This window comes from Musca domestica, unplaced genomic scaffold, assembly GCF_030504385.1.
Source record: "Musca domestica strain aabys unplaced genomic scaffold, Musca_domestica.polishedcontigs.V.1.1 9, whole genome shotgun sequence".
Classification (NCBI taxonomy): Eukaryota; Metazoa; Arthropoda; class Insecta; order Diptera; family Muscidae; genus Musca; species Musca domestica.
In genome coordinates, this window is record NW_026712435.1 from 21,027,445 (window position 1) to 21,044,990 (window position 17,546).

A 17,546-nucleotide genomic window follows, 5' to 3' on the forward strand; every position below is an offset into this window, starting at 1 on the left:
CGTACGATCAGATTGGACTTGAAAATAAGTATGCCAAATTTGATCGAAATCGGTTCAGATATAGCTGTAGCTCCCATAAATATTGTTCATCCGATTTGTTATTTTTATTATATTTGGGGAAATATATCAAATACAGCTCAGAAATACATTTGCTAAATTTTATCGAGATCGGTTCAGATTTGGATATAGCTCCCATATATAATTTCGTCCGCTTTACCTTGGATTGTGCACCAATCGTCTAATATTTGCCCAAATGGGATGAAATTTGGCACTTACGACCGAATTGAGTCTAGAAGCTAGTATGTCAAATTTGGTGAAGATCGGTACAGACATAGCTATAGCTCCCATATATACTGTTCATCCGATTTGTCATATTTGTTACCCACAGCCGTAATATGCACTCCGTAACAACTATATTCAGCGAAATATATCAAATACAGCTCAGAAATATCTTTGCTAAATTTTATCGAGATCGGTTCCGATTTGGATATAGCTCCCATATATATTTTTATGCTTCGGCATATTTAGTCTTTTGAACATTAAATTATAATTATAATCATAGCGTGCATAATTGAATTCTCCCATAAAAACTTTTAATTGTTATGCGCAGCTCTACTAAATTAGCAAAGTGGTGTAGGATATCATAAAGTCGGCCCCGCCCAACAATAAGACTTTCTTTACTAGTTTTTAATATAATGGTTTCCATATTATTACAGCATATATATCTTTCCATATTCCAGAAAGGTGTTTTCATAGCCTTTGTTTACATTTTTCACACTTGTTTGTTTTCCTATGTTATTTTCCACTTGTTTTAAACACTTAAATTTCAAAATTATTGACATGAACAAAAAATATGTTTAGTCGTGGCCATTAGGCACATTATTCTTTCTATTTTTAACATTGACACATTGTAGTCCATCATTTAAGTTTCTTAATGGAATGTAGTACTCAATCAATTTTCAAAAAGACGACAAAGAAGACAAGAAATGACACACAAGTGTCTATGTTCATTGGTGAAGAAGTTCTTCACTTTAAGTTATCGATTAGAATATCCACCATATTGAGCAAATTATGGTGTAGAAACAAAAAGTTTTCTTAATAGCATTTCTTGCAGGGGGAAAAAAATTAAGAGAACAAGAAAATAAACTGTTCCTTCCATTCGGATAGTATACTTTCTAGGTACTAAAATAATTATTTCCAGGTGTGAATAACACAGCAGAAAGTTCCGAATGACCTTAACTAAGAGAAAAACTTGTTTATACGATTAGTTAAATCCTTAGCTGCGAATAGATTGAAAGTGACGATGGAAACCTTGAAGTTGGGTTTGTCTTGAGGCATTTTCGGACAATGGGGGGAATTTGTCATATCACAATAAAGAACTTATATAGGGTAAGTGTGCCTAAGTTCGGCATGTCTCAGAAGTCGGCACTTTTAATTTTTAAGCCCAAATAAATGAAACTATTATAACTAAATGTATTTTGCTTACTTCAAATATATTGTCAGCTATCTTTGTGTACAATTTCGCTAAGAAAAGATGATTTATTCTAATAAAAATTAAATTTTTGTCTGTGAAGGTCCTCAACAATCCATATTCTTAAGAAAAGTTCAATAAAGATGTCGAATCAGTTTAATTAAACAAAAATATTATGTTTTAATAAATTAATTTATTAATATTATTATTTATTCTTACAAAAAAAAATTGGTATGCCGACTGTTGGATCATGCCATACCACACAATTAGCAAGTGGTGCCGACTACTGGCAAAAAAGCATTGTTTTAATAAAACTACAAACTTATGAAATTTAATAAAAAGTTATTAAAACTTTATTTATTATTGCAAAAACTATACAAAATTACGAATCTGAATAAATTAACTTTGTAATAATTGAAAAGTTCCACTCAGAATGGTGAGCGATTAAAAACGCGAAAATCCTAAAAGTGCCGACTATTGGTACACTTACCCTATATTATGTATTATTTTAATATGAGTAAAATTAAAATCGGATAGAGAAGTAATCTATTAGAACTATATCCGAATTTAAATTGGTTTGCACCAAATAATAAATAAATATTTATTGTTAATAATATTTATTTATAATTATTATAATAAATAAATATTATTAAAAAAATAAAAAAGCCTTTTAGTTACCTTACAGTTGAAATAATTTTTAATGTTTTTTTTTTTAATTTTATTGGTGAAACAAAAATGTCGGAAATACCATCAAATTTTAGAATAAGTTTAGATTCGTTCGAATTGGTCACCTTTGGCACGAATTATGGCCTTCAAACGGCCAATGAAACCGTCACATGCTGCCCGAATGTTGCTATGCTTGAGGTGATGCTTGAGGTGATCGACACTTTGGTATTTTTTAGTGCCAACCTTGCTTTCCAAAATACTCCAGACACAAAAGTCCAACGGATTGGTGCCCAGAGATTTTGGTGGTAATTGTGCGCTGGAATGAAGCGAGGAACCTCATTTTGTAACCATTATTGGGGGGAGCTTGCTGAATGCCCAAGGTTTGTGGCAAAAATGTTTGGGTGCCCAAGGCTTTAATACACCCTCCAGAATATTTTCGCCATAATATTCGGCATTGATTATGATCACCACATCATCATCACCGTGGCCGGCGTTTGAGTTCTGGTGGCCAACCGAAGGTGCACATTTTCAGCTGACCTCTTTGGCCAGATAACACGATCATTTTGTTTGTTTACAAACTGCTGGACAACGAATGTTTTCTCATCGGAGAAAACCAAATTCGGCAGTTCACCACTTTCGGCCAAGCGAAGCAACTCTTTAGCTCTTTTAAGTCTATTTTCTTTTTTGTTGCGGTGTAAGTTCTTGCACTTTTTTGAATTTCAATGGCTTTACCCCCAGCTCATTTTTCAATATTTGCCGAATGGAATAATGCGATATGTTCAGGTCACGAGCCATTTGTCGGCCGCTGCGACGCGGGTGTCGACCAAGTCGCTTCTTTACTTTTCGAACCATTTCTACTGATGTTGCTGTTTTCTTTCGTCGACTTCCTTGAGACACAAAACATTTATTTACATTTAAATGCTGGAGTGCTCTAGCGATAGCCACTTGTGGTTTTCCAGCCAAATATAAAGAAATCACACTATCACGCTTGAATTCCATCACGAATAACTTTTTTTTCTGGAAAATTCTCACCAAAATGCTTTTGTACGCTTGTAAACAATATAATGAGCTGTCACTGGAATAATTTTAAAAGCTATCGAACGAGTGGCTTTGATATGACAACAGTCTCAAGTTGGTTGCAGTTTTTTCATCTCACCCTGTATATCTCATAACGTGCTAAACAAGTCATGGTTTTATTCAAACTGGGCATACATATATATTTCTCTCAACCAGACATCTGATGCGAAAATTTGAAACAATTCCGGTGAATAATGTCTAAAAAATCATAAAATACGTCATAGACTGTAATACCGATTCCGAACTTCAAATACGAAAATTGAAACTTTAAAATACCAAAATGTGGGGATTTACGAAGACGTAGACCTGCATTCGCAAATTTTTCGCCATAGGTTGTAGTGCACATTTGGATCTAGCAATACGAAATTTGAAACAATTCTGGTCTACAATGTAGCTAAAATCATCAAAATGCCGAATAAATGAAGGTACCGTTATATGTGGGCGACATGACCGATTTTCGAACATAACCTGCCTAGTGACACCTGGGTATGACATGAGTATTTCGAGCAGTTACGAACGGAATGACGAAGTTAATATACCCTCCATACTATGGTGCAGGGTATAATAAAATGGAACCTGCGCCGAACCCCATAAAATTGTTTCACTTCGACAAATTTGCAAACGAATGGAAAAACAATTTGTTACACAAACTAAATGTTTTTTGTCATCTTAAAACGGATAAAGCGGATTTCTACAGTGAGATAGTTTAATTTTACTACATGACATTGTACCAAAAAATACATTTATTTGAAGTGTGGCGAAATAATTTATTCACTGTGGCAAACAAATTTGGTACTATTTTTATAACTTCTACAAGACACAAGGTCGGCCATAGTCACCAAATAGTTCTATTTTTTTATTTGTCTTCTTAGAGGTTCTGTCTACATAGATGATCTGTAACTTCTGTTATAAGACTATAAACTTCAATATAATCTTATTTCATATATTTATTTTCTTTCTTTCTTTTACTTTCAGTCAAGTGGCAATGAAGATCCCAATGAAGTTCATTTGGACTCGGAAATGGAAAAAGTTTTCGCTGGTCCATCTGCCCTTAAAGAAAAATTTGATGTAACCACATTTCAGGATTCCGTTCATCCAATACCCGGTAGCTTTAAAAATATTAATAGTGGTAAGTAATTGGAATTTATAAACACTTATATCCATAACAAGTGATATGTTAAGGTATACAGTACCGGATCTAGAAGAAATTAGCCATTACTTTAATGTAATACAAACATTATCTTGTAATGAATTGTTTGCCTATATGTGCGGAACACCAGTGTAATATTTATTAGAATAAAAAAGTGAGCAAATATATTCTTCTGTGTTTTGGAATAACTACACGAATTTTGTTTTATAAAAAAATCTTCCTATGGAAAATATAGCTAAAATCAAGGGGTATCATAATATAAGGTCTACAACAAAACATGGACAAATACTGATAATTTATGGCAAGAGGGTTTCTATATACAAACAAGTAAAAAAGCTGTAAGGCCGGGCCGAACTTTTAATACCCTCCACCATTTGGTACAAATTTGGCAATTTCCAAAAAAAAAATAAATAAATAAATAAAATCCGTTAAAAATTGTGTTAAAATCTTAAAAATACCGAATGCTTATACGACGACGTGGGCAACTTTTGTCATAAGTTATTACAATATTCAAATGCGAAACTTAAAGAAAAATATGTTTATAATGTAGCTAAAAATCATCAAAATACCGAATATGGGGGGTACCGTTATATGGGGGCTATATGAAGACGTGGACCTACATGGCTCATTTTTTGACTTAGGATGAAGCATCCATTGCGAACTTCAAATACCAAATTTGGAACAATTCCGCTAAATAATTTCGCTAAAATCATCAAAATACCGAATATCGGGGGGCACCGTTATATGGGGACTATATGAAGACGTGGACCTACATGGCTCATTTTTTGACTTAGGATGTAGCATCCATTACGAACTTCAAATACCAAATTTGAAACGATTTCGGTAAAGAATGTCGCTAAAATCATCAAAATACCGAATATCGGGGGGTACCGTTATATAGGGGCTACACGAAGACGTGGACCTGCACAGATAATTTTCTGTCTTACGCTGTAGAATCCATTACGAACTTCAAATGCCAAATTTGAAACAATTCCGGTGAATAATGTCGCTAAAATCATCAAAATACCGAATATCGGGGGGTACGGTATATGGGCGCTATATGAAGACGTGGACCTACATGGCCTATTTTCTGGTTTATGCTGCAGTATCTATTACGAACTTCATATACCAAAATTGGGACAATTCCGCTAAATAATGTCGCTAAAATTATCAAAATACCGAATATCGGGGGGTACCGTTATATGGGGGCTATATGATTACTTGGACCTACATGACCCATTTACGAACTTAACCTGCCTACTGGCAAAATATACATGTGTGCAAAATTTTAGCCTTCCATCTCAATTTGTTCGAAAGATAGCGTGATTACAACAGACAGACGGACAGACAGACAGACAGACAGACAGACAGACAGACACACAGACAGACAGACGGACATATCGTCTTAGAATTTTACGCTGATCAAGAATATATATACTTTGTTGGGTCTGACATGAGTATTTCGAGGAGTTACAAACGGAATGACAAAATTAATATACCCTCCATAGTATGGTGGAGGGTATAAAAACTCAAAATGCCAAAATTTAGCGAAATTTAATGGTAAATATATTTTCATATTTATACATTACTTGAAATCAGTGTTTACCTTTATATAGTGGATATAGAAAAAAAACAAGTAAGCAAAGGCTACAGTCGAGCGGGGCCGACCGTTGAATACCCTACAACACTATAATAAACGATACAGTTGATATAGGCGAGATACTCGAAAGAATTCCACAAGATGTTGTGACAAATAATAAAAGAAAACCATCAGGTTCCGTCCTCTAATTTTCGAATAATAGAAACTTGAACTAATTTGCTCATTTCCAATTTATAAGTAGATGTTGCACGTAAATGGTCTTCCTAGATCTGGAACCAATATTTCCCAAAGACCTATAATCTCTCAGAAGTGGCAAAAGATTAACATTTATTGTTGGTTTTTTACTGAAACGCATCTATATGAGATACAGACATTTGGCTATATTCTTCAACGAAATCATCGTTAACGAAATAGTCAGAAGTGCGTCTTTCCTGTATTCCACCCAAAACTGCTTGGCTTTTGTAATGTCCGGTAACCCCCATTCAAATGTGCGTGAGGATCGGGCGATAATTACGACCTGCAGAAAATCTTGCAGTTTTTTGGTCCATTTCAACCCCTAAATATATGGCGATCATCTCCAAAAAGAGTAGGCATCTATTCTGACCCTCATCTTATCCCCATGCAAAATTTCGTAAGGATCGGGCCATAAATACGATCTGTATATGATATCCTGATATCTCAACTACTTAGTTTTGTTAGCTATAGAAATATTACCAAATGTTTAATTCAAAATGAAAATATGCCAAAAATATGACAAAATTGAAAAAATATGAGACAATTTTACAAAATCAATATTTTCATCTTTAGAGAGATATTTTTATGCAATTTTTTTAGAGGTTTTGTCTTTCCTGCCAAGAGGCCATTCTGAATTAATGAGAACTGTCGAAATCAGTTCAGCCGTTCTCGACATATAAGAGATCTTTCATGCATATCTTCTTTGATAGACATATATATCGCACATATTTTGCTATATATCCGTTTTGATGGATGTTAACATCAATGTAAAGATCAGAAGTAACCTTGCCAAGGCTTTGTGATTTTGCCGGGATTTAAAATATTCGCGGTTTAATGAAAAATTTTGAATTTTTTCAACAACAAAGATATGGCCTATTTTACCCGCTAAATATTATCCGATGACCACACAAATTGGTAGGCTTCTTCCCCGCCCTAAACTCTAGCTACATGCGAAATTCCGCGTCGATTGGTCTATAATTGCGACCTGTATAGCTACTGCAAAATCCGACATTTTTTCAGTATTTGGTCCATTTCAACCCCTAAACATTTGGCGATCATCTCCAAAAGAAATAGGGTTCTATTCTGACCCCAGTCCCATCTCCATTCTAAATTTCGTGAAGATCGGGCCATAATTGCGACCTGTAGAGTGATTACAAATTAACATGGACAGACGGACAGACGGACAGACGGACAGACGGACGGACGGACATACATAGCTAGATCGACTCAACTCGGCGAGCTAGGAAGATCCATATATACTTTCCTATGTGGGAAATCAATATTTCGAGGTGTTACATAATTTTTGGCCCAATCAAACTTATAATACCCCCAACACATAGTGTTGTAGGGTATAAAAAGATGAGACGAGACACACATTTTTAAAGCAATGATGTTTGAAGTATTCCAAAACCTAAATGTTTTGAAATATGGCTCAAAATATTGGGGTCCCTTTGTGTATTGTAAGGGCTATATAAAAGCCTTAAACGTGTTAGGCCTGAGAACATGAAACTCTTTTGTGGTTTTGATCTACAAATTGAGTACCATCAAAACCACTTGAAATTTTCCACAACCCAGACTGGGAGATTTTATTTGAACCAATTTTCACCAAATTTTAAGTACTTGCTTCTAGACTGAATTCGGTCGGACATTTGGACAAAAAACCTGAAATCGGATAAAGATATATATGGGAGCTATATCCAAATCTGAACCGATTTTGACAAAATCTTAAACTTAAATATTGTTTGAAACATTTCATCTCAACCGGATAATAAATGTGACCAGCATTTTGTTCACAAAAATACATGGATAGACAGACGGGCGGACTGACATGTATAAATCAACTTAGAAGATGATTCTATGAATCTAATCAAAAGTAACTGTGGGTTTATAATACCCTGTCCGTCCGTTTGTCTCTCTGGCCATGTATTTTTGTGAAGAAAATTTTTTTGTCCACATTGAGATGAAATGTTGTATACATCATTTCTTGTAATCGAGATCGCTTTAGATTTGGATATAGCTCCCATATACAGGGTGAGATAAAAAAAACTGCAACGAAGTCATATGCCATAATTTTTACTTTTTTTTTAAATTTTATTGAATGAAAACAAAAAAATGTCAGAAATAGTATCAAATTTTAGAATAAGTTTAGATTTGTTCAAACTGGTCACGTTCAAAACTTTCAATGAAACCGTCACACGCTGCCTGAATGTTGCTCTTCTGTATTTTGGCCCATTCCCGGCGAAGCGCTTGCTTGAGGTGATCGACACTTTGGTATTTTTAGTGCCAAAATACTCCAGGCACAATAGTCCAACGGATTGGTATCCAGATATTTTGGTGGCCGTTGGGCGCTGGAACTTCATATTGTAACCATTCTGTGGTGGGGCGGTGTTGGTGGTTTACGTTCCCAAGACTTTAATACACCCTCCAGAATATTTTCGCGATAATATTCGGAATTTATTCTGATTCCACGGTCGATTAATACGAGGGGGAGCGACCATCTGCTGTTATGGCGGCCCACACCATCACCATGGCCGGCGCTTGAGTTCTGGTGACCAACCGAAGGTGCACATTTTCAGCTGACCTCTTTGGCAACTAAGTATGATCATTTTGTTTGTTTACAAACTGCTAGACAACGAATGTTTTCTCATCGGAGAAAACTAAATTCGGCAGTTCACCATTTTCGGCCAAGCGAATCAACTCTTTAGCTCTTTTGAGTCTATTTTCTTTCAGTTGTGGTGTAAGTTCTTTCACTTTTTGGAATTTTAATGGCTTTACCCCTGGCTCATTTTTCAATGTTTGCCGAATGGAATATTGCAATATGTTCAGCTCACGAGCCATTTTTCGGTCACTGCGACACGGGTTTCGATTAATACGCTTTCGCTTTCGAACCATTGCTGCTGATGTTGCTGTTTTCTTACGTCCACTTCCTTGACGTCGGGCTACGCTACCAGTATCACGGTAACGAGCGATTATTTATTCACATTTAAATGCTGGAGTGCTCTACCGATAGCCACTTGTGGTTTTCCAGCCAAATACAAAGAAATCACACCATCACGCTTGAATTCCATCACGAATAACCTTTTTTCTGGAAAATACTCACAAAAATGCTTTTGTACGCTTGTAAACAATATAATGAGCTGTCACTGGAATAATTTTAACAGCTGTCGGACGAGTGGCTTAGAAATGACAGCAGTCTGAATTTGGTTGCAGTTTTTTCTTCTCACATTATATATGTTTCATTCGATTTTGTATTTTAGTCCCTCACACCTGTAAATGCGTTCCAAAACAATGTGGTGCTATCAGATACAGCATACAAATACCTCTGCCAAATTTTATCGAGATCTGTTCAGATTTGGATATAGCTTCCATATATATCATCATCATCCGATTTCACAGTTATTGTTCACCATATATGTAATATCAGCCCAAATTAACCTAGTCATTTTTTTCACATTCTACCGATTTTTTTCCATTTGGAGGAACTCGGTTCCTATGTAGTTTTTAATAAAAACCATCTCGAAGTGATATCATCTAGTCATTCTACAGCAATACTATTTGATATGAGAGGTTAAAATGTCTCCTTCAAATTTGGTGCAAATCTATTTCGAATTGGATATAACTCTCATATATTAGTTCCCTTTGAAACCAAATTATAACTGCCCTAAAGCCCTGAAACGCATTCAAATAAGGTTCATAGTTGGTATGATCTACTTCATTCGCTGCCTAAAAATATGTAGAAGGAGTATCATTTTTGTGTATGGACCATTATTTCCCTTTACGCTTGTAGCAAATATGTCTTTTTAATCAGCTTTTCTACGAAAATATGAGATGCTTTTTTATGTTTGCCTTGTAACGTATCCTTCGCACTTTGAAACTCCTGTAATTATATACACTTTTCCTTTCATCCTTTATAGTTGTATTCTATTAACAATTCTTCGGAAATGACTTTACAGAAATGTAATGTAGTCTCTTTGGCTTAGAATATTCGCAATGACTGGTATCTGTAAAATGAAAAAAAATTGTGGTTAATGTTGAAAGTGAATATTTTTATATTTATAACCACTTACAAATGAAGAAGTTTGAAAATCTGAGTAATTTTTTATGGGAAACAAACATTTTTTGGAATCTCTAATTTTACATAGCTCATTCTCATTATCGGAACGCTCAAATGTGAATAACATTTATCTGCAAGAATAAGATTAAAAGGTATACATTAAAGTACAAAAATGGGGGACGCTATTTAATTAGAGTAATTTTTTTTTTTTTTTGATTTTTCACAGTGATTTTGAAACTATTTTATTTGTTTTCCATTTTCATGAGTTTGCAGCACTGCGTTTCTACTTTGTATTCTGTTTCTACTCTGTATTAATAATAATTACAGCAAAATATCCAGCAGCTTGTCAATGTAGATTTAAAAATAGAAGACACGTGTATCGGCGTTTTGAAAGTTTGCATCGCAAAGTAACCTAAGTAGGTATATGGTGTCTTCGGCAATATTGCAGAGAAAAATACGAGGAATATCTTGATCGAAAATGTCGAGTCAACAATCCGGTCCTTCTATTCATTTTTTAAATTTGATTAAAGTTCCACAAACTTTTGGCCATAAAATTCGACTATAGTATCTAGATCAAAAGTCTAAATCATACTTCATATTTTCCATATGAATAAAACCATAGTAAATGTTGCGAAATATATAATATATTTTTGGGATCGTATGGTCAAGGTTATACAAAAGCCTAATACAATAAGAACCCAAAACTCTTTTGTGGTTTTGATCAACAAACCGAGCACTATCATATTCCCTTGGAATTTCCCACAAATCAGACTGGGTATTGGACAGTGACACTATAAGAAAACTTTGCAGCAGATTCGGAAAAAGAGCTAAATTTTTTCGAAGTAAAAAAATGTTTTTTATAAGTTATGGATTTTTTATACCCTCCACCATTCCGTCTCGGGAAATGACTCTAGCTTCCGAACGAAATGAAGTTGGTTGATAAAATTGTACTTAAATGTGTATTATGTCTGCGGGACTTCTGGTATGGAAAATGGGCAATGTAGGTCCACGTCTTCGTATAGCCCCAATATAACGGTACCTCCCGATATTTGGTATTTTGATGATTTTAGCCACATTATTTACCGGAATTGTTTAAATTTTGGTATTTGAAGTTCGTAATGGATACTACATCCTAAGACAGAAAATAAGCCATGCAGGTCCAGGTCTTCGTATAGCCCCCATATAACGGTATCTCCCGATATTGGGTAATCTGATGATTTTAGAGACATTATTTACCGGAACTATTTCAGATTTTGTATTTGAAGTTCGTAATGAATACTACAGCCTATGACAGAAAATGAGCCATGCAGGTCCACGTCTAGCCCCCATATAACGGTACCCCCCGATATTCGGTATTTTGATGATTTTAGTGACATTATTTACCGAAACTATTTCAAATTTGGTATTTGAGTTTCATAATGAATACTACAGCTATGACAGAAAATTGCCTGTGCAGGTCCACGTCTTCGTATAGCCCCATATAACGGAACCCCCGATATTCTCTATTTTTATGATTTTGGCTACATTATAAACATATTTTTGTTTAAAGTTTCGCATTTGAATATTGTAATAGCTTGAATACTACAGCCTATGACAGAAAATTGTCCGTGCAGGTCCGCGTCTTCGTATAGCCCCATTATAACGGTTCTCCCGATATTTGGTATTTTGATGATTTTAGCGACATTATTTACCGGATTTATTTCATATTTTGTAATTGAAGTTCGTAATGGATACTACAGCCTATGACAGAAAATTGTCTGTGCAGGTCCATGTTTTATAACCCCCATGGTACCTCCCTATACGTCGTCGTATAGACCCTAATATACGATTACATTCGGTATTTTTTAACATAATTCAATGTTCGGCGCGGCCGAACTTACAGCTTTTTTACTTGTTTTTTTTTTTTTTTTTTTTTTTTTGGAAAAGGGCGTTTTTGCTTTTCAAAAAATCGAACAGAGGAGCGAAATGGGTTAATTTTTTTTATAAAAATAAATAAATTATATCTATATTCAATACGTTTTCCAATTTCCTGTTTGGTTTGGTTTTTAAGGTCTCTATTGTAATATTACTCGTTTGGGAATATTTACATATGCCAACCTTTTATTTAAGATGACTTGCGATTTGTATTTTTTACTCAACCCTCGCTGTTTTCAACTCTTAAGACTTCTCTCAGTAACGATTTATTAACATTTCTTCTTTACAGCCAATCGTAAAAATTTACCAGGAGAATTAAATATAGAAGAACAAAACGAATACGAACAGGGTAACGAAGCAACAAATGCCCAAAATTACGATGATATCCCCGAAGATTATCCATTAGTTTCAGAACGTGCGGGTCATGGAGATCATTCGGTAATTATAAAAAAACACAATACAAATAATAATTGCATAAATAAATCGCGCGTTTGTTTTTTTTTTTTGCAAACAGGATAATTCCACAGATGAAAAACGTGTGCAATTTGGTAAAAAGAAAGCATCAGTTGTTACACCGCCCAGTCTAAGTTATGATGAACAACCCAACGACAATATACACGAACGTAAAAGAAGAAAAAGGTTTGTTTTCGTTTTTTTTTTTTTTTGTGTTCTCTTTTTGTTTTCAAGATAAAAATAATACTAATTACCGTTAATTAGCTGATACACGTTTTTTTTTTTTGTGTTCAAATACAATAATTGCTTAATAATTATTTTGTCGTTTGTTTTTTGTTTTGGTTTTTTTAGTCGAATACAGTATTATAGACAACGGAAATTTTCCCATCAAGACAGCGTGGAAGCCAAAAAAGTCACCGAAGAAAACGGCGATGCCGGTAATCACAAAATATCAGCACCGGAAGACGCGTCACTGGAGGTAAGTCAAGCCAGTGTTTTGTTTTCATTTATTTTTGTATTTGTTTGTTTTGATATTTTTGGTAGATAGCTTTGTTTTTTTTTTTGGATAATTTTATTTTTATTGTTCCATGTATTTTGTGTAGTTTGAGCTAGAGTAAATTAATAATTTAAACGTAAATAGTGATTAAATGACACAAGGTAACACAAATTTTCGATGGATGTTAAATAAGTATAAGAGAATTTGAAAAAACAAAATTTATTGCTCTTTTGTGTCTGATGAAATGTTTGTATCTTGTATTGAAAGATAGCATACTTCAATCGGAGACCCTTAGTCTTATGACCAAAGAAAAATCGTTGGATGTCATACACAAAAAGTTTGTTCTATAAGATGAAATAAGAATAGATTAGCAACAATACCCATGTTTTTACTTCAAACATAGCTAGAATACGTCATTACGCTATTGTCCTTCCCTATGGGATCGTATTCAAATGCCTTTATTGGTTCCAGTCCACAGCACGTCTGGTGCTTTGATACTATGAACTTTGTATCATTGCCGTTACCAGACCTAATTTGTTATTCGGGCAGATTATGCATCCAACCGATTTCATTTCATTAGGCTCATGGGTCTTCTTGTATTTACCTTACTCGCGAAAACTCGTGCTCGTGAGCGGGAGTGTTCGAAGAGTACAAGTGTTATAGGAACTTTACTCCTCAATCATTTGTTTTATGTGGGAGAGATCCCAAGTCAAAACGATCGAAGTAGATTAAGAGTTTACCCTAAGAGTAAATCAAGTGGAGAAAATTTTTTTGTTTGTTGATTTCTGTGGGTAACAGCAAACTGGATTTGATGTTGTCGTGAACTGAGGGGAGGGGGTGGTGTTATGGCAGTGTAAAAAGTCCAAGAAGATCTAGTAAAAAAGCAGCTAAATTTGGACGTGCAGAGCTTTTAATAAACTCCACCATTTTGAAGGATCTTGAAAAATTGAAAACAAGTAAAAAAGCTGTAAGTTCGGCCGCCATTTGGAACTAATTTGGCAATTCTCAAAAATAATAAAATCCGTTAAAAATTCTGTTAAAATCTTAGAAATACCGAATGTAGCTGTTATATTATTATATTTGAAAGAATTCCGATGAATATTGTCGCTAAAATAATCAAAATACCGAATATCAGGAGGGCTCTACCAAAACGTGGACCTACATTGCCCATTATCAATACCAAAAGTTCTGCAGACATAATATACATTTGAGTACAATTTTATCAATCTACTTCAATTCGTTCGGAAGCTAGAGTGATTTTCACAGACGAATAGACGGACAGACGGACGGACATCGCTAAATCGACATATGCTGATCAATAATAAATAAACTTTGTGGGGTGTAAAATGTATATTTCGAGGTGTTACAAACGGAATGACAATCTTAATATACCCTCCACACTATGGTGGAGGGTATAAAAACCGTAGAATAATAACGTATGAATGAAGACTTGGACCTGCATACATATTTTTTTGTCAAAGGCTATAGTACCGATTCCGAACTTCAAATACGAAATTTAAAACAATTCCTAATATTATAAAAATACCGAATATCGTAGCACTCCCGCTCGAATTCTAGCGAGTTTCACTCTTCACTCGAGTTCGAAAGAGCATAAAAGTTAACAATTATGTAACACACTTTTTAAACTCATTACATCATAATGCATGGGGCATGTAGTTGTCATTTTTATGGGCTATCGGTGATAGTCATGGAGGTTTCACTATAACACCTTTTTATACCCTCCACCATAGTATATTTCGGACAAATTGCGAAAGAAAGCTAACATTTTGGCCACTTGTGTATTTTGCCAGTAGATAGGTTAAGTTCGTAAATGAATCATGTCGGTCCACGTTTACATATAGCCCCCATATAACGGTACCTACCAATATTCGGCATTTTGGCTTTGATTTTAGCTACATTTTGTTCCGGAATTGTTTCAAATAATCGTAAAAGTTTGAATTACAATTGGAATTTCAACTGAAATAATCAGGCATGTCACAGAATGTAAAATCGTTCAAGAGTGAAAACGAAAACGGTTTTAGCTTCTCTAAAAAACGGAAAACGCAAAAATTTTGCGTTTTGATATCACTTTCAAAAAGCAGGGTGAAATTGAAATGTTTAGTGATTTTAACGTAAAAAATAAACAGAAGACACATACATTTAACAGAAAATATTGTATTAACCAAATTCTCTTAGAATGAACATGTTTTTGGAATTTATTTTACAAAAAATCTATTATTTTTCTAATCCATGATGAAAACGCAAAAAAATATGCAGAAATGAACGGCAGACTTGTATTGTTGAATTATTGCCATATGTGTTGAAGAAGAAGGTGTAGAAATGTACAACTGACAGATCAAAAAGCAAATTGCAAGCAATTAATTGCTTGGTTTGAGACAGCTTCAATTGCATTAATAACTCTCCACATAATTGTAGAAACTGTACTTCTCCCAAGGCTTAGCTCCACATCTCTACCTATAACTCCTTGAAATGCACCCGTAGCCAAAAACCTAAGCGTTGTTGCAAGCTGGATAATAGCCGGTATATTGGAACGATTGAGGTGGGGAGAAATTTTTTCCAAAACTAAAACAAAAGCTTCTTTATTTAGCCGATAATAAGTTATAAATCTGTAGAAATAAATTTTTATTAAAATAAATTTGAAAATAACTCATTGCTGGTGGATCCTTACTCTGCATTTGAGTGAGATAAAGGATCTGATGCGTTCCTCAATGTCCGGCGACGAATTTTTTCAGTAGACCGCTGATTTATTTCTTCATCCATTACAGCAAGTATTGAAGCCCCTGGCATTTTTATTTTTGGTGTTTATATTATAAAAAACAATTTAAACTCCTTTTTTAATTGTCAATAATTTGTTTACGACTTTTTTTTCATGGAGTTACCATATTTTTATTTCAAAAATGTGAAATGATTTTTTTTCCGGATTAGTCAAAACGTACGAGTGCTGAAGAAGCAAAAGCAAATCGTAACGATTTGGAAAAGGTGCTCAAGGCAGAGCTTGGATTTGCATGCGGGATAAACAGTTTTCGCCAGAGCTGCTATAAGAATGAGATACAATGAATCGATCGAGTTTTACTCTACTCGAATTCGAGCGACCATCTCGAAGCTCTGGCTAAATATGACACACGTGGCTACCAACTTTTTGCACGGTAGGAAGTCGCCGTTCTCACAATACTGTTAGCAAAGGGTGTATGCTTTCGCATATGCATTTCACGTCTTGTCTCCAATCCGCTTTATGTTTCCATATGACTTCTTAAATCTTGGCAGTTATCTGACATACATTTCTTATCAGAATGTCGCCAATTAATCCGTTCTGTTGGCAGTTCATTAGTTCCTTCTGCCTTATTAGTCTTTAACCGATCAAGTACTGTCCACATCTGTACAATCAATATCGTCATTTGAAATTTGTTTTGGGGTATCTTTATCGCCTCTTATATTCAATACAGCTAACATGCTTTTTCAGATCCTCAGTACACGGTTTGCATTTATTACCATATAACCTCCAGGTCATAAAGGGCCCACATCCGTTAATTCATAAGGTATCCTCGTAAATAGTTCATTCAGCATAACACAAATTTCTGACGTTATAACATTTCAAAAGTGGGATTTGTTAAGCGAATGTCAACCATAGCAGAGACTTGCTCATTTTCTCTCGGGAGCGAAACTTGCTCGCGGGTAGGATTGCTCGAAGAGAGAGGGGGAGGGGGCTGGATGAGAGAGGTGTGGATGATCTTGTACAGAAAAATACACATACACAAGGGTATAACAAAAACCAGAACAGAAAGTCTTAAAGTCGGGCGGGGCCGACTTTGTGATACCCTACACCACTTTGCTAATTTAGCAGAGCTGCGCATAACAATTAAAAGTTTTTATGGGAGAATTCAAACATACACGCTATGATTACAATTATAATTTAAAGTTCAAAGAACTAAATATGCCGAAGCATTTGTATCTTTTAAATTCGGACTTGTATTGCCCATTTGGTGCACAATTAATTTGAAATCGAATAAAAATATATATGGGAGCTACATCCAAATCGGAACTGATCTCGATAAAATTTTGCAAAGATATTTCTGAGCTGTATTTGATATATTTCCCTGAATATCGTTGTTACGGAGTGCATATTACGGGTGTGGGTAACAAATATGACAAATCGAATGAACAGTATATATGGGAGCTATAGCTATAACTGAACCGATCTTCACCAAATTTGACATACTAGCTTCTAGACGCAATTCGGTCGTAAGTGCCAAATTTCATCCAATTTGGGCAAATATTAGACGTTTGGTGCACAATCCAAGGTAAGTCGGACGAAGTTATATATGGGAGCTATATCCAAATCTGAACCGATCTCGATAAAATGTAGCAAATGTATTTCTGAGCTGTAATTGATATATTTCCCCAAATATTGTT

General features: G+C 34.8%; 1 protein-coding gene and 1 long non-coding RNA gene across 5 annotated transcripts in view; one reads left to right on the top strand and one right to left on the bottom strand.

The window, feature by feature from the left end:
• Positions 1–17,546, top strand: part of LOC101895719 (anion exchange protein 3) — a 129,110-nt gene that overhangs the window by 83,357 nt on the left and 28,207 nt on the right. For all 4 annotated transcript variants that reach the window (XM_059131904.1, XM_059131907.1, XM_059131905.1 and 1 more), the window contains 4 exons: positions 4,190–4,343; positions 12,456–12,604; positions 12,681–12,805; positions 12,971–13,097. In XM_059131904.1, coding sequence (XP_058987887.1) covers positions 4,190–4,343; positions 12,456–12,604; positions 12,681–12,805; positions 12,971–13,097 — 555 coding nt within the window. The remainder of the gene's footprint in view (positions 1–4,189; positions 4,344–12,455; positions 12,605–12,680; positions 12,806–12,970; positions 13,098–17,546) is intronic.
• Positions 15,319–16,112, bottom strand: LOC131806946 (uncharacterized). Its single transcript, XR_009344238.1, has 2 exons — positions 15,805–16,112; positions 15,319–15,742 (listed from the first exon to the last, which is right to left on the bottom strand). It is a non-coding gene; the product is annotated as an uncharacterized LOC131806946 (long non-coding RNA).